Source organism: Odocoileus virginianus, chromosome 3, assembly GCF_023699985.2.
Source record: "Odocoileus virginianus isolate 20LAN1187 ecotype Illinois chromosome 3, Ovbor_1.2, whole genome shotgun sequence".
Classification (NCBI taxonomy): domain Eukaryota; kingdom Metazoa; phylum Chordata; class Mammalia; order Artiodactyla; family Cervidae; genus Odocoileus; species Odocoileus virginianus.
The window spans coordinates 13,138,068-13,161,633 of NC_069676.1; the positions used below are offsets into that span (position 1 = coordinate 13,138,068).

At 48.7% G+C, this 23,566-nt stretch overlaps 2 protein-coding genes across 10 annotated transcripts in view; both read left to right on the forward strand.

Moving 5' to 3' along the window:
• Window positions 1-294: 294 nt before the first annotated feature.
• QTRT1 (queuine tRNA-ribosyltransferase catalytic subunit 1) lies at window positions 295-8,595 on the forward strand. Its single transcript, XM_070464371.1, has 10 exons — window positions 295-582; window positions 828-896; window positions 992-1,130; window positions 4,999-5,077; window positions 5,204-5,319; window positions 7,207-7,345; window positions 7,569-7,644; window positions 7,776-7,885; window positions 8,060-8,147; window positions 8,256-8,595. The coding sequence occupies exons 1-10, from the start codon at window positions 340-342 to the stop codon at window positions 8,406-8,408; spliced, it is 1,212 nt and encodes a 403-aa protein (XP_070320472.1). The 5' UTR covers window positions 295-339; the 3' UTR covers window positions 8,409-8,595.
• Window positions 8,596-17,760: 9,165 nt separating this feature from the next.
• DNM2 (dynamin 2) overlaps window positions 17,761-23,566 on the forward strand; it is an 86,588-nt gene continuing 80,782 nt past the window's right edge. For 7 of the 9 annotated variants that reach the window (XM_020902402.2, XM_020902401.2, XM_020902395.2 and 4 more), the window contains exon 1: window positions 17,761-18,084. In XM_020902402.2, the coding sequence (XP_020758061.1) occupies window positions 17,924-18,084 (161 nt within the window). In that variant the 5' untranslated portion in view covers window positions 17,761-17,923. The remainder of the gene's footprint in view (window positions 18,085-23,566) is intronic. The other 2 variants (XM_020902399.2, XM_020902398.2) reach the window with 1 other exon arrangement.

Sequence of the window (23,566 nt, forward strand, 5' to 3'; positions counted from 1 at the left end):
ATACTTAGATCTTGTCATTCAACATCCAAGACATCCTTATGTCTAGGTAATAGAATTCGTGCCATTTGATGAAGGATACAATCAGACCGTAGAGAGGCTCTGACCGCGAGGAAGTGGCAGGAATGGGCCTCCAAACCAAGAAAATTTTAGCACTTTGCGGCAGTGCGCTGCCTGTAGGAACAAACTGGGTATCCAGCGGAGAGATGCGGGACGGCGTCCGTTTCCATGGTTCATCTGACGCCAGTCCCCAAGCTTCCGCCCTCATCGCGCGCCACGTGACCTCAGCCAACATGGCGCCGCCCAGGATGTTCCACTGCTCACGTGGTTAAGGCAGGCAAGATGGCGGCAGCCGCCAGCCAGACTTCCCTGGAGTCGGCCCCGCGGATCATGCGATTGGTGGCCGAGTGTAGCCGCTCCAGGGCCCGAGCCGGGGAGCTGCGGCTGCCACACGGACCGGTGGCTACTCCAGTGTTCATGCCAGTGGGCACGCAGGCCACTATGAAGGGCATCACGGCCGAGCAACTGGACGCGCTGGGCTGCCGCATCTGCCTGGGCAACACCTACCATCTGGGTCTGAGGCCGGTGGGTGGGCTACGCCCCAGCGGGGCGGCGGCGGCAGAGCGTGGAGGAGTCCAGGAGATTCCCTAGACCTGAGCACGCCTCCCAAAGTCTATCGACAAACGCGTATCGAGGGTCCCGGGTGGCCCAGGCCTTGTGCTGGGCGTGAGGGACCAGCGAGGATGGAAGCTGGCCAACCTTGTCGCCCCTAACATTTGAACCCAGGGTTGCACTCACCCCTAATCTGACCCTTTCTTCCGCCAAACCAGGGCCCAGAGCTGATCCAGAAGGCCCAAGGTCTCCACGGCTTTATGAATTGGCCCCACAATCTGCTGACGGTAAGGTGGGGTCGAGGGTGGGGTTCGACGGCATTCCTTGAGGGTAGATATTCCCCATCCAGTACCTGACAGCCCTGCGGTGGGATCTCCCTCAGGACAGCGGCGGCTTCCAGATGGTGTCCCTGGTGTCCCTGTCCGAAGTGACGGAGGAGGGCGTCCGCTTCCGTTCCCCTTATGACGGTGATGAGACCCTTCTGAGCCCAGAGAGGTCCGTGGAGATCCAGAACGCGCTAGGTGAGTGGATCCTGGGGAGTCTCTCCTTCCCCTGGTGGAGGTGAAATGGGCCTGCTCCTTTGGTGATGCTGGCTTTGGGCAAGGTCCTCACCCTCAGTTTAATCATCCTGAATGGGGATCGTTTACAAAGATAGTGATGTAATTTCGGTAAATCTCTTATCACAGTGCCTGACTTATAGCAGCTTTTAGTGTTATCTTTATTGCGGTTGTTTCTCTGTTATTGTTGTTCACTTGCTCAGTCCTTTGCAACTCTGCAGCCTCATGGACTGCAACACACCAGGCTTCCCTCTCCTTCACTGTCTCCCAGAGTTTGCTCAAACTCAAGTCCATTGAGTTGATGCCATCCAACAGTCTCATCCTCTGTCACCCCTTCTCCCCCCACCCTCCATCTTTCCCAGCATAAGGGTTTTTTCCAGTGAGTCAGCTCTTCCCATCAGGTGGCCAAAGTATTGGAGCTTCAGCTTCAGCATTGGTCCTTCCAGTGAACAGCATTCAGGGTTGATTTCCTTTAGGATTGACTGATTTGATCTCCTTGCAGTCTGAGGGACTCTCAATAGTCTTCTCCAGCACCACAGTTTGAAGGCATCAATTCTTCGGCGCTCAGCCTTCTTTATGATCCAACTCTCAACATCCATACATGACTACTGGAAAAACCATAGCTTTGACTATGTGGGCCTTTGTCGGTTGTTTCTCTCAGATAGTAAATTAGCTGGGCAAAGATATGTTGAAATAATGGGGGTGACAAGGAGGGTATCTGGGAGGCTTTAGACCCCTTCCATTGCCATCAATAACCTACATTTTTTGATATAGACAATTAGCATTTCTCAATCTAAAGTGCTATGAAAACAGGTTCAAAACATTCCATCTTCCAAGCAGATTGATGCTTTTAGACCCCCTCTATCCAGATATTCCGTGGTTTCTGCTCATAGCTATGGGCCTGGGTTCTGGTACCATACTATCTATGGAACTTGCAGTCCAAAAAGGAGACAAGGAATGATGAAAATGTCTTTTTTTTTTTTTTTTTTTTTAATGTCTTAATTAGAAAGACAGAGGGTCTTTCAATCTTTGTTTGGGCATATGCAATCTTTTTTTTTTTTTTTTTCAGTTGTGACATCCGTAATATTTAGTTATGGCGGGTGAGCTCTTAGTTGCAGCATGTGGGATCTAGTTCCCTGATCAGGGATGAAATTCTGGCCCCCTGTATTAGGAGCATGGTGGCCTAGCCACTGGGCCACCAAGGGAAGTCCCTCTTTCTTCATTTATTAGCCAGATTACTTCTGTAAAGAGAAAAGTTTCTCACCCACTACTGGGAGACCAAGTATGAATAATTTCAGTCATGTAGGAAGAGTAGGATTCATTCTTTCCCCACTTACTAGTTTTCATGGGTTGATTACTTAGCATCCTCTATTGATGACAAACTAATGTTTGGTTTTTAAGGATTGCCCTGAACTCATGGGTTTAAATGTATTTGATACATCTCACTGCACTGCAGTTAAAATCCTTGTTGCTTCTCTCATCTCCCCATCTTTGGCTAGCATGGTTCACCGTGCTTTTTTCCTGTAGTGACACATTGTAGCAGTATTTCTTTGAGCTTTTCTGATCTATAAATCCACAGTTTCTAATCTGAAATTCTTGGGGCCAGATAGGTATCAGAATTCCTACATTTTAGAGAGATAATAGAGGGTATATACCATTCATTACATAGTACCTCAGTGAGGCCTCGGGCAGTACCCTGTGGTATTACACTTCATTTTTTTTTCTAATTAAAAAATTGTAATAAAATGCACATAACATAAATTTACCATTTTAACCCTTCAGTGTCCAGTTCATTGGTGTTAAGTACATTCACCTTGTTGTGTAACCATCCCCACCATCCATCTTCAGAACTTTTTCATCTTCCCACAGTGAAACTCTTGTCCCCATGGAATACTCACTCCCCATTCTCCTTCCTCCAGTCCCTGGTACCTACCATTCCACTATATGAATTTGACTCCTCTCGGAACCTTGTATAAATGGAAATATACAGTATTTGTCTTTTTGTGATTGGCTTATTTCACTTGGCATGATGTCTTCAAGGTTCATCCATGTTACATCGTGTGGGAGAATTTCCCTTTTAGGGCTCCGTAATATTCCATGGGAGTGTCTCTGTGCCATTTTGTTCATCTGTTCAACTGTTGATGGATACTTGGGTTGCTTTCAGCTTTTAACTCTGGTGAATTTTGCTATTGTAAACCTGGCTGTGCAAATATTTCTGGGACCCTGCTTTCAGTCCTTTTGGGTATATATCCAGGAGTGGAATTGCTGGATCATATGGTATATACACTTTACATTTATTGCATTAACGCTTACGAATCTTCATGGTAAATTAGGTTGTTTAATAGATAACAACTAAAAAAAAAATGATAACTGTGTCAAGTTTTTCTACCACATGGGTATCCCATTAGCACAAGAAAAATCCTTTGATTTTTGAGAAGTTTCTGGATTTTGGAATTGTGGGAAAGAACCTTAATTTGACCCCTATTGAAGGACGCTTAGACTCCCGACACACTAGGAGGAATTACTTGGTACATACATCGTTTTATTCTTTTTGTTTTTCTGTAATTTATTTTCTTTATTTTTGGCTATGTTGGGTCTTCGTTGCTGCAAAGGCTTTTCTCTAGTTATTGGCAGCAGAGGGTCCTCCCTAATTACGGTTCGCTAGCTTCTCATTGCAGTGGCTGCTTTTGTTGCGGACAGTGGCCTCCAGAGTGCAGGCTTCAGTAGTTGCAGCACATGGGCTCAGCAGTTGCGACTTTCTGGCTCTGAAAGCCAGAAGCACAGGCTCAGTAGTTGTGGTACATGGGCTTAGTTGCTCCCCAGCATGTAGAATCTTCCCGGACCAGGGATCGGACTTCTATCTCCTGCATTGGCAGGCGGATTCTTTACCACTGAGCCACCTGGGAAGCTTCTTGTTTTGTTCTTAAAGGATAAATTTGCAGAGGTGGGAATTTTTTTTTTGCTTTCTGCTTTTGGCCACACCATGGGGCTTGTGAGATCTAAATTCCCTGACCAGGAATCAAACCTGAGGCCACGGCAGTGAAAGCACTGAGTTCTAACCCTGGACCACCAGGGAATTCCCCAGTTGGGATTTTATTCTGTATCCAGGGCAGGGTTTTAGTTGACAGGTGGCAAAATAAGATGTGGATTTTGTTTTTAAAATTTTATTTATTTGGCTGCGTTGAGTCTTAGTTTTAGCAGGCACAATCTTTGTTGCATCATGCGGGACTTTTCGTTGTGGTTCACTAAATCTCTAGTTGTGGAGCATGGGCTTAGTTGCCCCAGGGCATATAGGATCTTAGTTCCCTGACCAGGGATCAAACCCTCATTCCCTGCTTTGCAAGGCTGATTCTTAAACACTGGACCACCAGGGAAGTTCCCAGGTGTGCATTTATTTTTTTAACATTTTTGTTTATTTTATTTTTGGCTGCACTGGGTCTTCATCGCCGGGCAGGTTTTTCATCAGTGAGCTGGCTTTTCACTGCAGTGGCTTCGCTTGTTGTGGAGCACGGGCTCTGGGGTTCTTAGGCTCCAGGGCAAGGGCTCAGCCTTTGTGACACATGAGCTTACTTGTTCCGTGGCATATGTGGTCTTCCCGGACCAGGGATTGAACCCATGTCTCCTGCATTGGCTTGGCAGGCAGATTCTTCACCACTGAGCCATCAAGGAAGCACCCCCCGTACCCGCTGCCCCAGATGTGCATTTCTTTGCTGCTGTATAAACAGATTGGGGTGGTTAAGTGGGAGTCAGCAAGACCTGGAGAGGGACTTGTGGGGTCCTGCTCGTCCTCAGCATGGGGGCTTTCCCAGTAACTGTGGTCCTATCTCTCCAGGCTCGGACATCATTATGCAGCTGGATGATGTGGTCAGCAGTACTGTGACGGGGCCCCGTGTGGAAGAGGCCATGTACAGGTATGTGTGTGTACAGGGGTGTGTGTGTGTGTGTGTGTGTGGAGGGGGAGGGCCTCCTGGTCCTGCAGCCTATTCTCCCTGCCCCTCACCAGGTCTCTAGGTTTCACAACCAGGGTCCTCTTACAGATCAATCCGCTGGCTGGACCGGTGCATAGCAGCCCATCGGCGGCCGGACAAGCAGAACCTCTTTGCCATCATCCAGGGGGGGCTGGATGCGGATCTCCGAGCCACTTGCCTTGAAGGTAAAGCCATGTGCCAACAGGACCAGGGCTTTCCTATCACAGAGAGCCCCACACGGGCCTGGCATGCTTAGAGAGTGTTGTTTTTGTTTTCATTTTAATTTTGATTGCACCCCGGGACTTGTGGGATCTTAGTTCCCTGACCAGGGGTCGAACCCTGGCCGTTGGCAGTGAGCTCAGAGTCCTAGCCATTGGACTGCCAGGAAATTCCCGAGAGTGGTTGTTACTAGGCGAAAGAGCATTCTAGGTGCAAGGAATGGCTGAAGCAAAGGCCTGAACATCATGGAATAGAGAGTGTTAGGAGAATAATAATCATTTCAATAGCTATCAATCTCCCAGGTGGCACAGTGGTAAAGAACTCACCTGCTAATGCAGGAGACATGAGAGACACAGATTCAATCCCTGCGTTGGGAGGAACCCCTGGAGGAGTCCATGGCAACCCACTCCAGTATTCTTTCCTGGAAAATCCCATGGACAGAGAAGCCTGGTGGGCTACAGTCCATAGGGTCGCATGGATTCAGACACGACTGAAGCGACTTAGCACACAGAAGACATCAGTTTCCAGGTGTTCACCAGGCGTTCTGCCAAATGCTCTTCATGGATTGTCCGGTGGAGTTTTCATAAAGATCCTGTAATGTGGGAACTTGCAGATTCCCAAGGTTACAGAAGGAGAGACTGAGGCACAGAACTGTTAAGTTCCCATACTCAGTCACACAGCTTGGACGTTTCAGAGCTGGGGTTTGTGCCCAGACTTGGGGCTCTGCAACCTACAGCATTAACTCATACATTGTGCTGCTCTGGCCCTGGGGAGTAGGTCAGGAGCAAAGGGTTGGCCCGAGGCATTGTGCTGACAGTAGGGGGCCTGGGACACCACACTGAGGTGCTGGGGAGCCGTGGAGGGCTGTTGAGTGGGAGAAAAACCCCAGTGGGGTGGGAAGCATAAGGTCCAAGAGGAAGCTGGAGTAGTTGCCAGGGGGGCAGGGTGGGCGACAGAGGGCTTGAACCAAGGCTGTGGCCCCGGAGACGAAGGGGAGGCAGAGATGGGGGCCAAAGGCAGTGAGGTGTCATAGGCAGGACTCGGCATTCTGGAGTCAACGGAACTGGATCCAGCCCCTTGATGTGTTGCCTCATGGCTGTGCACCCTTGGGCTAGTGGCTTGACCTCTCTGAGCCTCACTTTCTTCCTCTGTAAAAATGGAAACCCATTCCCAATGGCAAGGGGTCAAAGTGAGAAATAAAGGGGGAATTTTGTTCAAGGTGTCCCGCCTGTACCTGGCATCATTGTGTACTCTTATGAAGATTGTATGTTTTTTTTTTTTTTTTTAATTTAATTTTTTGGCTGCGCCGTGTGATATGTGGGATCTTAGTTCCCCAACCAGGGATCAAACCTGTGCTCCCTGCAGAGGAAGCACAGAGTCTTAACTACTGGACCTCCAGGGAAGTCCCAGTTTGCCCACCTCTCATATCCAAAACCTGCAGGGATTTGCAATTCATTTGGTGGCAAGACCAGACCTCTTGATCCCAGTTATTAGGAGTCTGTACACATTTTGCTGTCCAAACATTACAGCATTCGATGACAGGCAACTGCCTGTTATTCCTCATGTAGGACGTGCTCTGTTGTAAAATCTGGAAAATTCTGAAACATATCTGGCTTCATCTTGGGTTTTGGCTGAGGCAGCGTGGGCCCTGGACCTCTCCTGAGGACTGAAGGAGAGACTGAGATGTCGCAGGCATTCTATAGACAATAGCTGACATCACCAGCAGCCCCAGGACACACAGACACATAAACACACACCCACTCTTTCCTGGGGGTGAAGAGGAGGAGGCTGAGGTCTGATCACCCCTCCTTCTTTCTGCCTGATCACCCCTGCCCTTGCTTCTCCACCTCCAGAGATGACCAAGCGAGATGTGCCAGGCTTCGCCATCGGGGGCCTGAGCGGGGGTGAGAGCAAGGGCGAGTTCTGGAGGATGGTGGCGCTGAGCACATCGCGGCTGCCTAAGGACAAGCCCCGCTACCTGATGGGCGTCGGGTACGTGGAGGAGAGGGGAGATGCCGCCCGCCCCCCCCACCCGCCTGTGGGGAGTGGATTCCTGGGAACCCTTGCCCCAGGGTGTCGGGGACCGGGGAAGGACACAGCCCTGTCTGGGAGGGAACTTAGCCCTCTGCTGGGGGTGAGGGTGCCCATGTTGGGAGGGGGGCCCTGGCTGTGTGATCAGGGCTTGAGGCTCTCTGCTATCCACCCCACCCCCCAGCTATGCCACAGATCTGGTGGTCTGCGTGGCTCTCGGATGCGATATGTTTGACTGTGTCTTCCCTACACGGACAGCGGTAAGGCCCAGGGCAGAGGCAGAAGTGGGGAGGGATTCGGGGGGGGGCGGGGCGGAAGTAGAGGTGAGGCCAGGCAGGGGCAAACCTGATTGACCCCCCTCCCCCTCTCCCTCCCCCCCTCCCCCCCGCAGCGCTTCGGTTCTGCCCTAGTGCCCACGGGGAACCTGCAACTGAAGAAGAAGCAGTATGAGAAGGACTTCCGCCCCATAGACCCCGAGTGTGACTGTCCCACCTGCCAGAAGTAGGAGAGGATGGAGGATGGAGCCAGGGGAGGGGGGGCGGGGGCAGGCGTGGGGCGGGGCGGGGGCGGGGCAGGCGTGGGGCGGGGCGGGGGCGGGGCAGGCGTGGGGCGGGGCGGGAGTGGGTAGGACCTGTCTCCACTGAGCGCCCCCTGCCGGCCACCTCCTGTCCGCAGGCACAGCCGGGCCTTCCTGCACTCCCTGCTCCATAGCGACAACACCGCGGCCCTGCATCACCTCACTGTTCACAACATCGCCTATCAGGTGGGCCTGTGGCTGGGAGGAGCAAGGCCAGGGGTCGGGGCGGGGGGGTCTCCCAGTGGGCTGGTGGCTGGTGGCTGACCTGCCTCCCGCCTTGCTCCCACCCTGCAGCTGCGGCTGATGAGCGCCGTGCGAGCCAGCATTGTGGAGAAACGCTTTCCGGACTTCGTGAGGGACTTCATGAGCACCATGTATGGGGACCCCACCCTCTGTCCCACCTGGGCCACTGAAGCCCTGGCCTCTGTGGGGATCACACTGGGTTGACCCTGCTTGGGGGGAGGGAGGGGAAAGGAGGGGATGGAATATATTGAAGGACTTTTCCTTTTTTTTTTTTTTAAATTATAACATAGAATATGTCTGTGTCTTCTTGGGGAAGTGGCCTCTCTAGGTCCCCTTTCTGGTCTGAGTGTCACTGGGGCCCGTCAACTAAAAAAAAAGATGCAAAAGGTGAGAGTTGCGAGTTAACCTTTGTTTGGGTCAAAATGAGGACTGCAGCCCAGGAGACAGGACCTCAGATAGCGCTGAGAGGCTGCTCCGAAGAGGCAGCGTAGGGGGAAGTCAGTATGTATGATTTTGGTGAAGGAGGAGTTCAAGGCATTCAGGCACTGATTTTACGAAAGGTTTTCTGCAAGTAATGAGGAGCTGATGGCACCATGAAGGGATTTAGTGCTTTTCCAGATCTGAAGAGATGCAAGGATTGGGATCATGAAATCAGTTCCTGAAAATATCTGACTAGCCAAAGACCTGTTCCGTGTTTCCCTGGAGCACAGAGTGCCTCATTCTCCGACCTGAAGGGAGTTCAGGGCAGGTCAAAGGTCAGCAGCTGCAACAGCGCAGGATCCAGTCTCCACGGAGGCAGACGGCAGATGTCCTTGGCAAGTGACAGTTACAGGCTCCGTCATGGTAATAGATTCGACCATACTTGGGGAGGCATTTCATGACCATTTCGTCCCACGCTACTAGGAATGCTCTCTGGAGAAGAATTTATTGATAAGCCACTCAGTGTGCTATTACTGGACTAGGTCCTAATAATCAAAGATCTCTGTACAGCTGTCTTCTAGTTATGGTCCAGGAAAATATTCCTTCTTACTGCATCTTCCCATAACTAGAGTTACACTATTCTAATAGTTGATCATGTACAGAACTGTATGTTTCATCAACTGCTGCAAGTCATCTAGTCGTCATCATTTTCATTGGAGGCTCAGTTACACATTTGATAATTGTAAGAAACAACAATTTTGTAAAACTGGCAGATACAAATAACAGAGCCGGCGGCATTGGGGTTCCTTGGTGGCTCAGTGGGTAAAGAATCCACCTGCAATGTGGGAAACCTGGGTTTGATCCCTGGGTTGGGAAGATCCCCTTCTGGAGGGCATGGCAAGCCACTCCAGTATTCTTGCTGGAGAATTCCATGGACAGAGGAGCCTGGCAGGCTGCAGTCCATGGGGTCCCAAAGAGTCACGACTGAGCTACTAAGCACAGCTAGCAGTATTACCAAAGTCATAAGAGAATTAAGGGCCTGACTTCCTGCACACCCTGAACTTCCGTTAGGTGCAGCCCAGTATATTCTTGGCCTTTCCCAGTGGCTCAGCGGGTAAAGAATACACCTGCAATGCAAGAGACAAAAGAGACCCAGGTTCGATCCCTGGGTCAGGAAGATCCCCTGGAGAAGGAAATGGCAAGCCACTCTAGTATTTTTGCCTGAAAAATCCCATGGACAGAAGAGTCTGGTGATTTATATCCATGGAGTCGCAGAGTCAGACACAACTGAGCAACGAAGCACAGTATATTGTTAGGTCATTTTACTTAGTCTGTTCTGTACCCATCTTTATTATTTCTAGGTAAATGACATATTTGCACCATCCTTAAGATTCTCAGCCCAAATTTCCTAGTGTTGCTAGGCTGGTTAGTCTAAATTTAAGCATTTAATTTACTTGTTCCTAAGATAAAGGGAGACCTTTAATACTTAAATGACCCCAGCCTGGTATTAATGATATAGATCCATCCCATTATGGGGGTTTTCCTGTAAAGATGAGATGTTACAGTTTTTGATTGAGACTCAGGTTTTCATTCTGATAGAGTTTTGAGTGTGCCTAAAAGAAAATTTAAATCTATGGCCAGAACAAGTATTATTAATTGACTAGGTGAGAGGATCCCATCTAGTAGTAATACCATGAGTAGAAAGAACAGGACTGAACTCTTCTGAAATAAATTTCCTAAGGTCTATCTATTCAGAGGCTTGGAGGGGAGAAATCCATCAAGATAATCCAGAAATACCAGACACAGGTAACTGGCCACAAACCCAACAATTCGATTGATTTTTAAAACTAGCACAGAATCCTGTCCATGAGAAAAAACATTTGATTTATATGCAAAAGTCCAAGAAGTCAAGAAAACACTATAAATGATCATACAAATCAGGTCTACCATCTTGGGCAAGCTGTCTGCTTCTGATATTGTCTTCTCATCCTGGTGGAGTGGACCAACGGACCTTTTTATCCTCTGATAAAATGTCCTTCCACCCAGGTTGGAAACAGTCCCTTAAGTGATGTCTTTTTCCAGTCTTATTGCAGGTTATGGCATTTGATCTTCATCCAAAGATTACTGAAATCAGCTTCAGAAACAAACTTAGAGTGTCCTTTAATAATTCAATTCTTTTACATTAATATAGCATAATAACACAGAACTATCCAGGAGATGAGTCTTAGTAGATACAGACCTCCAGTAACAAAACTAGGATTTAACATTCATTGAACCATCTTTTTCTCCCTAAAAATACCCTCATTTTTACCAAATATAACCAAATTAAGACCAGTTTGTGAAAAAAGTCTGATTTCAATAAACTTTTCCTGATGATTTATATAAACATAATTAATGATAGACTTTTTTGTTTTTTCCTTGCTGAAACTTATAAAATGAGTCTTGGGCTGAACTTTTTTTTTTTTTTTTTTAAGTCTTGGGCTGAACTTTTTAAAAAACTTCTCAGGGCTAGGAAAGTCAAGCCAAAGGCTTGTCACAGATTTCACCTAACAGGTTTAAGGGATTTCCTCCCTTCTCAAAGTCTCCAAAATTCCTTGAGATTTCTGTACCTGTTAGTGATGTAACCATTCTAACTTACCTGATAAAGCTAACTGGAAACCTAGGAGTTTCCAATCTCTGGAGGGGTCAGATAGAAAGGTAAATGTTTCAGTTTTGCTTACAGAATTATAATTTTACCAAATTACTATAAGTCATAATTAGTTTGAGGGGGAGAGTTTCCTTACACCTGGAAAAACATTCAAACCAGTCATTTTTCAGATAGAAACTATAAAAGTTACAAGCATATTCATGAGTTCATTCAGTCCTTTTGTTAATCTTTGTGAAGCCATCAGGTTTCCCATTAGAATCCTTTAATTTCTTACCCAGTTCAGCATTATAGTTTGAAAGTCAGAAACTTGTATTTATCCAAAAGTCCTTTCTGTAAATCAAAAGAGGATGCATTTTTGCAAAAAATATCAGAATAAAACCGTAACTGTCTATAATGGTGAAAGACTTAATAAGGCATGCTTAAAATCTAATTACAATGCAGTTGACAAAGAAACCTTGTTATGGCTGTGACCAGCACTTCAAGATAGTAACTAGAATCATGACTGATAACCTTCTACCAGGACATATCAGAATTTTACGTACTCCATATAATTTATAGGTTATCTATAATAATAGCATTTACCATACTACATAACCTGAGGAGATTGATTACTCAATTGATTACTTCCCATGCACTTCAACATACCAAATGAGCCTAATTAGTTTAATATCTCCCTTTGGAATGTTTCAGGGGGCCCTCTGAAGCATGCCAAAGTTACCTAGAAATTAAAATAATTTTAATTAAAATTTGATACTTGGGAAGCTAGTCAAAAAGTTTTAAAACACTTGGTTAAATGTCACCATGAGACAATACTTATTCCTTAACCAAAGTAACCAGAGATCTCGAAAGCAAATAAAAATCACTTGAAGGCAAAGAAATTCATAAACTCTGTTATCAAAAATGTCACTTCAAGAAAACTTTTCTCTGAACAGAAAGAAAAATCCAAATCTTTAGTATACTCCCAATAAGAGTCATTTACCCAACTAAATTCAATCTAGTCTTAGGAAATCCTGATCATGCATAACTTTTCAGTATTTTTTTATTCCTCACACCTTCATTTACTGAAAACAAGTATCTTAGTTTCCTTAAAGTTTTTTTCCACGTTGAGTTACTTTTCTTGTGGGCAAATTTGTAACAGGTAGAATAAGGTATTATTTGACCTCCAGTAAACCTAGGTACAATAGGAATATTATACTTAACACTGATAACTCTAGACATGTCTATATTAATCAAAGCAACAAACTTAAGCCATCTTCAGTAGTAAATATCAACTCAGTACTGGATTATTTCCCAGATCATGGATCCTAAAATTTATCTTGTTCAATTTTCTATAGATTTAATTACTAAGTACTTACTTTCAAGTCAGTTAAAATAGTTCATTTACAAGGGAACTTTTACATAAAGACAACCAAAAATCTTAAGTCTTTTCTTCTTGAATTCAAAAGCCTTTTCCCCTGCTCCCCACTTTTATTTTTTTTTTCTTCTCTGAGGGCCTGGGCAAAGGGGAGAGAAATACCATTGCTTTTATTTATTTACTTTTGGTTCTGCTGGGTCTTCACTGCTGTGTGAGGGCTTCCTCTAGTTGCAGCAAGTAGGGGCTACTCTTCACTGCAGTACACTGGCTTCTTGTGTTGGCTTCTCTTGTGGAGCAGAGGGGTTTTCATTCCAATCCCAAAGAAAGGCAATGCCAAAGAATGTTCAAACTACTGTACAATTGCACTCATTTCACGTGCTAGCAAGGTAATGCTCAAAATCCTTCAAGCTAGTCTTCAGAAGTATATGATCTGAGATCTTTCAGTTGTATAAGCTGGATTCAGAAAAGGCAGAGGAACCAGAGATCAAATTGCAAACATCCATTCGATCATAGAAAAAGCAAGGGAATTCCAGAAAATCTACTTTTGCTTCATTGACTATGCTAAAGCCTTTGACTGTGTGGATCACAACCAACTGGAAAACTCTTAAAGAGATGGGAATACCAGGCCACCTTACTTGTCTCCTGAGAAACCTGTTTGCAGGTCAAGAAGCCACAGTTAGAACCAGACATGGAGCAGTGTGAAAGTGAAAAGTGAAGTTGCTCAGTCTTGTCCGACTCTCTGCGACCCCAGGGACTGTAGCCCCCCCCCAGGCTCCTTGGTCCATGGGATTTTCCAGGCATGAATACTGGAGTGGGTTGCCATTTCCTTCTCCAGGGGATCTTCCCGACCCAGGGATCGAATCCAGGTCTCCCGCATTATAGGCAGACGCTTTACCGTCTGAGCTACCAGGGAAGCCCAATGGACTGGTTCAAATTTGGGAAAGGAGTACATCAAGGCTGTATATTGTCACCCTGCTTATTTAACTTAGATGCAGAGTACATCATGAGAAATGCTGGCCTGGATGAAGCACGAGCTGGAATCAAGATTGCCAGGACAAATAGCAACAACCTCAGATATACAAATGATACCACTCTAATGGCAGAAAGTGAGGAGGAACTAAAGAGCCTCTTGATGAGGGTAAAAGAGGAGAGTGAAAAAGCTGGCTTAAAATTCAACTTGCAAAAATCTAAGATCATGACATCCAGTCCCATCACTTCGTGGCAGATCAGTCAGTTCAGTTGCTTAGTCATGTCCAACTCTTTGGCAACCAATGGACTGCAGCACACCAGGCTTCCCTGTCCATCACCAATTCCCAGAGCTTGTTCAAACTCATGTCCATCAAGTCGGTGATACCATTCAACCATCTCATCATCTGTCATTCCCTTCTCTTCCTGCCTTCAATCTTTCCCAGCATCAGGGTCTTTTCTAATGAGTCAGTTCTTTGTATCAGGTAGCCTGATAAAACTACTAGAAAAATAGATGGGGAAAAAGTGGAAATAGTGACAGATTTTATTTTCTTGGGCTCCAAGATCACTATACACGGTGACCGCAGCCATGAAATTGAAAGACAGTTACTCCCTGGAAGAAAAGCTATGGCAAACCTAGACAGTGTATTAAAAAGCAGAGCGCTAATACCTTTGTATTAGCTGCAAAGGTCTGTCTAGACAAAGTTATGTTTTTTCTAGTAATCATGTATGGATGTGAGAGTTGGACCATACAGAAAGCTGAGTGCTGAAGAATTGATGCTTTTGAACTGTGGTGTTGGAGAAGACTCTTGAGAGTCGCTTGGACTGCAAGGAGATCAAACCAGTCAATCCTAAAGGAAATCAGTCCTGAATATTCATTGGAAGGACTGATGCTGAACTGAAGCTTCAATAATTTGGCCACCTGATATGAACAGCCAGCTCACTGGAAAAGACCTTGACGCTGGGAAAGATTGAGGGCAGGAGGAGAACGGGGTGACAGAGGATGAGATGGTTGGATGGCATCACCAACTCAATGGACATGGGTTTGAGGAAACTCCGGAAGATGGTGAAAGACAGGGAAGCCTGGTGTGCTGCAGTCCATGAGATCACAAAGGGTCAGCCATAACTTAGCGACTGAACAATAACAACCTAAAGACCTGTTTCACCAGTTTCCCTGGTGCATGAAGGGCCTCATTCTGCACCCTGAATTCCCTTCAGGGCAGATTGAAGGTCAACAGCTGCAGCAGCAAAGATTCAATCTCTGCAGAGGCAGATGATCAATGCCCTCGGCAAAGGCCAGTTTGTAGCTGACAGGCTCATGGTCCCCACTCCCACCCCCACTGACAATAATAAGTAACCATAGCAGCACTGGTGTCTGGGAACCCCGCTTATAGGTAATGCCTAGAGTGGGAGCTGCATCCCTTTCCTGTGACTCAGACCCCCAAGCCATCCTGGGGGGTAGGTGGCATGAGGACTCTTGTCCTCCCCTTTTTATAGATGAGGAAACAAGTCTAGAGAGGGGAAATCACTGGCCCAAGGTCACCATTAAGGAAGTAGCAGCTTGGCTCCAGAGATCTGGCTCTTAGCCTTGACTCTTCAGACTTGTGGCTTAATTTCATTGTCAGTAAACACAGTGATGATAATACATGTGATCCAGAAGGTGCTTACAGGGCTTCCCAGGTGGCTCAGTGGTAAATAATCTGCCTGCCAATGCAGGAAACATGGGTTTGATCCCCGGGTCAGGAAGATTCCTGAGGAAGATCTCCAGGAGAGGGAAATGAAAACCCACTACAGTATTCTTGCCTGGAGAATGCCATGGACAGAGGAGCCTAGCAGGCTACACTCCATGGGGTCGTAAGAGTCAGATACAACTTGGCGACTAAACCACCACCACAGTATTCTTGCCTGGGAAACCCCATGGACAGAGGAGGCTGTCAGGTTACAATCCATGGGATCGTGAAAGAGTTGGACATGACTTAGCTGACTAAACAACAACAAAGAAGGTGCTTACACCGTGCCTGGCACTGTTCTAAACAGTTGTCAAATGTATTTAACTTTTGCAACCTTATGGTTTCCCATTTTACAGATAAGGAAATTGAGAAATGAAGTCACTTGGTCATTATCACCCATCAAAGAAACAGACCCAGGATCTAATCCAGATATGGCCAGTTATAGAGCTGGTACTCTGAGCTGCAGTGTTTTTAAGTTGAAAAGTAACACGTGTAGAAGGATGTACAGTCAAATATCATAAAAATGAAACACTTTTTCTCAATTTGTGTATTCTATAAATTTTCCATGTGTACTTTTTTTTTAAATGAATGTCAGCATCTTTTACATGCTGTTCTGTACCTTGGTTTTTTTTTTTTTGCCAGTTAACAACTTAGTCTTTTATTTGCCCAAGGTCAGCTATTACAAGCAGTGAGGCCCCAAAACTTCCAGAAGGGATGGGGGTGGGGGGAGCCATCCTGCCTCCCAGGTGCTATCTGCCCTATCCTGCTTCCTGCAGGAGATGGGAGAGTAGATAAAGTGTACCCTGCACCATCAATTATCTCCTCAATTTTGTGTGTCAGTCGCTCAGTCATGTCTGACTCTGCGACCCCATGGACTGTAGCCCACCAGGCTCCTCTGTCCAAGGGATTCTCCAGGCAAGAGTACTGGAGTGGGTTGCCATTTCCTTCTTTAACTCCCCTTTCTCTTAGTATACTGTATCGCAAATTGTTTACACTTTAGTACATGAAAATTTACTCAATTTTGTTTATGGATGCTACATAGTATTTATTTAATGAGCTCCATGGATGAGCAGTTAGCGTATTTCAAGTTTCTGCCACCGTGGTCAAGGCTGCAGTACCAAACACTGTCAGTCTTTTTGCTTGTCTCTGAGACCTGCAGTTTTGGGTCATGAAGCGGGCAATACCACTCTGTCATTCTTTTACCCCTTGTTTCTCCATTCACCTATTACTGCCTGGCCCAGTCAGACTACTTCCCCACCTCCTTTGCTCCTAACTCCTTACTGAGCTACTTCTCTTTGGCCTGTCTATGCCCAGAATCATCAAATCACTTGTCTTAAACTTCGGTCCACCTATTATTCCTGGCCTCTCTTCCAGATGATCAAGAGTCCCAGTTCTCAGAACCCTCCATTTTGCCTGCAAAATAACGTGTCTTTTCCTAGGGAGAGGATCCCTTGAGTTTCATTGGGTACTTAAGATCCAAGGTGAGCCAAGGTTGAAGAGGTAGCGGAACAACGTTGGAGCATTAGCCGCATCAAGAAAGGCCTGAGCAGAAGGTGTTCCAAGGAGAGAGCACTGCATTTGCAAGGGCATGGAGACGTGACTTAACAGGAATGAAAGTGGGAGCCACCGTGGCCTCGCTAGACCACCTCTCCGTAGGAACCTCTAACCGCTTGACTTTCAAAGTATATTGGGACCTTCAAAATATGTTGTGACCCCGCGCAGGCAGCTGATTTGCAAGCTCGCGGCTGAGATGCATTCTGAGACTTGTAGTTTTCTTTAGAGCCCAGGAACACAAGTGACTATCAGCACTGAGTCCTACCACGAGGCGGCGCGCGTTGCCGCGTACTGTGGACCTATCCTCTGCTCCAGAAGATCCTACTTGACATACAGCATTCACAAGCAAGAACGGGAGGAGGTTCTTTGATGGACAGATACAGCTTTCAATCAGAGTCAAGATTTGGAAGTTAAATCCCACCCTCTTTGACTTGTGGGGTGATGGAAAGGAGTGATATTTATATAAACCAATGGGAAATTTTTAGGGAACTAGATAGCGTCAAGTGAAGAACCAATCCCTAGTATCATTGGCCAGCTTTGTTGACTGGTGGGTCTGCCTGCCAATAAGACTGGCGGATGTTCCTTCTATCCGGGAACACCCCCTAGTAGGCGGGGCCAACATGCCTTTTCCCGAAACACCGCCTCCCGGCCGAGACAACTCTTTTGCCACTGCTATTGGCTCTTGCACAATAGGGACAGTTCTTGCGCCCAATGAATCAGAGAATAGGCCTCAGGGGGCGGGCTCATTCGGCCATCGGCCCGTGCCTCACTTTCATTGGCTTGTGTGCAGGAGTGACAGTCAAGCAGGCCAATCGAAGTTGGCGCGAGGGTTTTTGGCGCAGCCCCAGGGCTCCGGCGGGAGGTCGGTCGGGTCGGGTGTCGCTTGAGAACCGGATGAGGCGGCGACCGTGAGGCCGAGCCGGGAGCGGGCGTCGCGCCGAGGCCCGGGCGGGCGGGGAGCAACGGCCGCGGACGCCGCGGGGCCGTGTCGTTGAGGGACAGGGGCGGGCGAGGAGCGCGGGGCGCTCGGGCCGGGGCCACCGGCGCCATGGGCAACCGCGGGATGGAAGAGCTGATCCCGCTGGTCAACAAGCTGCAGGATGCCTTCAGTTCCATCGGCCAGAGCTGCCACCTGGACCTGCCGCAGATCGCCGTGGTGGGCGGCCAGAGCGCCGGCAAGAGCTCTGTGCTCGAGAACTTCGTGGGCCGGTGAGCGAGCTAGGTGGCGACGGCGGGCGGGCGGCGGCCTACGGCGCGGAGGGCAGACTGGGAATGGCGCGCCCTGCGCCGCCGGCGTAACTGCGGCGCTTGCGTGCCCGCGACCGGGACGGGGACAGGGGGGCGGGCCCTGTGGGACGCCCTGGGTGGAGGGCTCCTTGCAGGGGCTGGGGAGCTGGCCCAGACCTAAGGGGCGTCCCACGCGCCGGGGGGGCGTGGGCCAGGAAGTGCAGTGCAAGACCTCTGACTCTCTGGCCCCCAGCTCTAGTGGGTGAATTCTACCATCTGGTTGTCTGTCTGTCCTGAACCTGTCTCCTAGATATTTACTGGGCCGATCCCCGTGGTCTGGCCGGCTGTTCATTGATTTGGAGCAGTTCCTGTCATCTGGCTTGCTGTCTCTCTGTCCTAGATAGGCTTCTCTGCCACGACCATTTGGCTGTCCATCTGTCCAGAACCGCAGGGCAGCCCCCTGCTGCCTGGCTAGCTAGCCAGAAGGCTCTGTCCTGTCTGGTTGCCCATCCATGCCCCTCAGAGACTTAGCTCTTCCTCTGTTGGGTTACCCAGCTGGCCTGTGCTGTCTGGCTGGCTGGCCAGACCCTCGGAGACCCTGTTGTCTGGCTCTCCTGGGCTGCCTCTTCAACTTGGTGCCTGGCGATTGCTGGCTCTTCACTTCCAAGTGGATCCTTTTGTTTTTGTGTCCTGGTGTCAGTCCTTCTCGTCTCCTTGACCCCACCTCTGGACAGGGGATGAGAAGAGCTTGCAGAAGAGTAGGGTGCTGAAGGGTGAGACTTGAACTCCTCTTCTCTGAGTTGGAAGTAGGACCCTGGGGGGCAGACTTACTCCAGGAGTCTTTTCTTGGCCCATGTCAGGGTGCCTGCAGGGCCCTGGAACATAGGGACCAGCCCCCAAGCCAAAGCCTGCATGGTGGGGGTCCTCCTTGGATCCTGGGAAGGAACTTCTGGCCTGATCAGGCTGCAGTGTCAAGAGCTGGGATATAGCTTTCCCTGGGAAGCCCCGAGAAGTTTCAGTTTGCCCATCTGTCCAGTGGACAAATTCCACTCTGGGCTGTTTCCAGGATTCACAAAGCTGATGGAGGAGAATGGGCCCCGTGGCCACTGAGGTTGGTTACCTCTCCCCTCTCCTCCCCCCACCTCTTTTCCTTCTGCCTCCCAGATGGAGGGCCACTTCTCCATTCTGGGAAGGACTCCATTTGCGACTGTGGCTGCCAGATGATAACGTCATGGCGGTTGGTGGTTTACTTGTGAAGTCGTGTGTCTGACTCTTTGCGACCCCATGGACTGTAGTCCACCAGACCTCCTGGTCCATGGTATTTCCCAAGCAAGAATACTGAAGTGGGTTGCCATTTCCTCATCCAGGGGATCATCCCGACCCAGGGATCGAACACGTGTCTCCTGCATTGCTGGCAGATTCTTTACTGCTTAGCCACCAGGGAAGCCCTGATAACATCATAGTCATCATCATGTTCATGTTGTTATCAGTGTTAAAGAGGTTCATCCAGCAGCTCCCAAGCTGACTTCTCTCTTGGTTCAGCTCAGAAAAGACTTGCTGTTTGCCCAAGGCCACCAGGCTGGCACTCAGTGAAGCCCAGCCCCGCCCTGCCTTCCCAGTGGCCTGGGGTTTTGCTCCCAGTGGCATGAATTTCCTCCTTTGCTGCTGTGTCTCTGGCGAAATGCCCTCTTTCTGCTATGGCGGAAAGGTGTGGACTTGGGATCAGCCCAGCCTGGGTCCCCTGCTTGGCCATCTTCTTGCCTGCCCAGGCTCTGGTGGGTGTCTGCAAAGCTCTGTCCATTTCATCTACCTCATGACCTTGTACAGCTTGTTTGACCTCTCTGAGCCTCAGTTTCCCCTCCAGAAAAAGGGCTGATGGATCCTTAACAGTACTTGCAAGGATGCAGTGACACAGTGTGTTAAAAGTGCTTACTTAGCATAGTGCCTGGCACCTAGTGGGTCTTCTTGGATGGGGCTTTTGCTCACTAGGCTGATTCCGTTCATGGGTGTTTATATGCTTATTTGCTCAGTCATGTCAACTCTTTGTGAGTCTATGGACTGTAGCCCTCAGGTTTCTCTGTCAATGGGATTTTCCAGGCGAGAATACTGAAGTGGGTTGCTATTTCCTTCTCCAGGGGATCTTCCCAACCCAGGGATCATAACCAGGTCTCCTGCCTTGCAGGCGGATTCTTTACTGGCTGAGCCACCGGGGAAGCCTCAGTTCCTTTCATATCAATAACCAAAGCTAGTCAGAATTAAAGTGCTCTGAAGTTACACACTGGACTTCACTGAAGCCTCATGAGGCTGGCACTGCTACGATCCCATTTTCCAGAGCAGAAAACTGAGGCCCAAAGAGCTGAGCATTCTTGCAAGAGGTTGTTCAGTGAAGGATCAAGGTCTTTGGGTTGGGGAAACCCAGGGTCTCTCTCTGATCCCCACCTCTCCTTGATCCCTCTGTCCCTCATCATTCCCTCCCAGCCACCCTGGAACCTGGTGACTGCTAGCTGCTACTGAGCTGGCTCCTGTGGCAACCTCCTCCTGAGCCTGCAGCGTGGCATCGGTCATTACGGGCATTGACTCAGGGCTCGAGGACCAAAACTGTGAAAAGGCCTCGCTTTGGATAGGGGGTTCTCAAACGAAGCCAACTTCTTTTTACTTATGGGGCGTGGGTAAGGCTTCTCGGCTACAAAGCCCTGATACCGCAGGGTGGCAAGCAGACCTCGCTTTAAATCCCCCTGCCTGCTTCTTTCTGTGACTGTCGCTGAACTGTGCTGCAGTCAGGGACCCCTTTCCTCCTGTGTACATTAGACCCGCACGGAACATCTCCTGGCTGGTTTCAAGGGACAGACAGGAAAGCATGTCTTCAGGCTCTCTGTGCCTGGGGCCAGCATGTCTGCTCTGTTTCCTTCCCTCCTCAGTGGATTTTTTAAGATTGAGGTCTGAGTGAGAACAGACCTGTTAGCTTAGCTTGGGAGACAAGCAGGAGAGGGAGGCAGAGGTCTAGTCCTCCAGCTCAGAGTCCTCCAGGCTTGGACTCGATCCTGTGAGTCTTTGCTTCTGAGCCTCAGTCTCCCCAGCTGGGAAATGGGGCTGTTAACAGTGTCTACTCATGGGCCCCATGCAGGCCACCAGGCTGGGTGTGCTTCACCTCTTAGGGTATTGAGGGCGGAGTGAGGATTTAAAATCTCTTAACAAAATTTTTTTTTCATTAACTTAAAATTTTATTTGTTTATTTTTGGTTGTCCTGGGTCTTCATTGCTGTGTGTGGACTTTCTCTAGTTGTGGCGAGCTGGGGCTGCTCTTCATTGTGGTGCATGGACTTCTTTTCGCGGTGGCTTCTCTTATTGCTGAGCACAGGCTCAGTAGTTGTGGTGTGGGCTCTGTTGCCCCCTGTATGCAACTGTGTAGAAGCCTCCCAGACCAGGGATCGAACCTGTGTCCCCTGCATTGGCAGACAGATTCTCAACCACTGAACCACCAGGAAAGTCTGAATTTACAGTTTTAAATGGAGGGTCAGGGAAGGCCTACATGGGAAGGTGACATTTGAGCAGAGACTTAAGGGGGTAAGGGAGGACTCACCAGCGTAATCTGCAGGAAGAGCATCCCGGCTGTGGGAACGACCGCTGCAGAGGCTCTGAGGTGGGAGAGTGCTGAGCACAGTGGGAGAGGAGAGGAGATGAGTTTAGTGGGATACTGGTGGGGTGAGGTGCACACCACAGGGAGCCCTGGGGCCAGGGGTTGCTCTGGGGAGAGGGAGTGCCGCCGGTCATGCTGCTCGGATACTCCTGGACCTGGTCCGGGACAAGCTGTGGGCCCTCACCTTTGATTTCCAGCAGTACCTTGACACTGTAGTGCCTGTAAGCACATCTGGACCTGGTGCCATTTTTTGTTTAACAAGGAGTAGCTGCCCACAGGTGCAGCCGTTTCCAGATGCATTTCCATTCGGTCTTGGGTGACGGGTCCCTGCAGGGAGACATAACTGTATCAAGAGGCCATCCCCGGACACAGTGGGGGCCAGGTGAATGCATGTCGGATGAATGTTGGTTCACTTTCCTGCCAGACTTGGGGGTGGGTGCATGGTTTGCCCTTTGGTCTGGTTTGTCCCTTAACAGATCTTGGGGGTTCAGAGATGCTTGAAAATGACAGCTGCTGTTTCCAAGGCCTTTCCTGTTGGGCAAAGCCAAAGTGCTTTTGCCTGTGTGGTCTGTAGTACCCAGGCCAGCCGGATCATGGAGAGTCCCAAGGCGCCTGTGGGAAGGTGGCTGTCCATCAGCTGAATGACCTCGCTTCTTGGCCTCAGTTTCATTGTCTGCAAAATGGGGGTCGTGTGGTCCCTCTCTCCTGGGAGCAGGCTGAGATTTCAAACGAGCTAATCCTTGTGAAAATATTAGACTGGTGCCATTTTGTACAGTCCTGGGTCAGGACTTTTAAAGGTCAGTTGTTAATTTCTCTTTTCTGAAAGAAAAGGAATTTGTGGTTATGTTGTTAATACAAGTAATGCCTCTTTTTAGCACAGCCACTTATTAAGCCTCTATCAATGTAGTTTGAGCTGTGGGGATGAGTTAGAACCAGCTGGTGAACCAGGTCCTGAAATGCTAGTGGGAGCCCGTTCCTGCTGTTTCTAAGTGGGAATGGTGACTGTGAACAAGTACTTGGCCATGAGAGTTTCTTAACGTTGTTCAGTATGTGATGGTGGGAAGTCGGGAGCAGAAAGGCCCAACAGTAGCCAGGTGACTCCTAGCCAATGTGTCCAGACACAACCCACTGCAAAACAGCTACTCAGAGTGATCTAGAAGATTTAATGACCCAGAAGAAAAGAGTGAGGGGAGAAGGGGGCGGCAGAGGATGAGATGGTTGGATGGCATCACCGACTCAATGGACGTGAATTTGAGGAAACTCCAGGAGAAGGTGGAGGACAGGGAAACCTGGCAGGCTACAGTCCGTGGGGTCGCAAAGAGTTGGACATGACTCATACAACAACAGGAACAACAACAAAATGTGTATGAGACCTATTAGGGTCCAGACCGAGTGGACGAGTGACCCCATCTTATTCCAGACAGTTGTATTTTCATAGTAAAGAGCCTGGGAAAATGTACAGCTCCAAACCCTACCTGTGGGTTGTCTCCGCACGTGATTGTTGGTTCTTTTTTGTTCTTTGGGGGTTATGTGTATCACCAGGAAGACAGCTGGTGGGCTGCTCAGTTGCTTTTCAGAGCTATTTGTCTGGGATAATGGCCCTCGCTAGGCACATGGATTGAAATCCCCTGGTGATAAGTCCGGTTGATTGTGAGTGAGGGCAGAGGACGGCCTCATGGATGGTTCTAGATTTGGAGTTTTCCAAGGTAGGGTGAGTGGAAGGGGCTGGGCGCAGCATGGAACCCTGGGACTCTCTGGTGTGTGCATTTGGCTCAGAGACCCATCTGCCAAGCTTTTGCCCAATTTGAATGAAAATGCCTGAAATTAC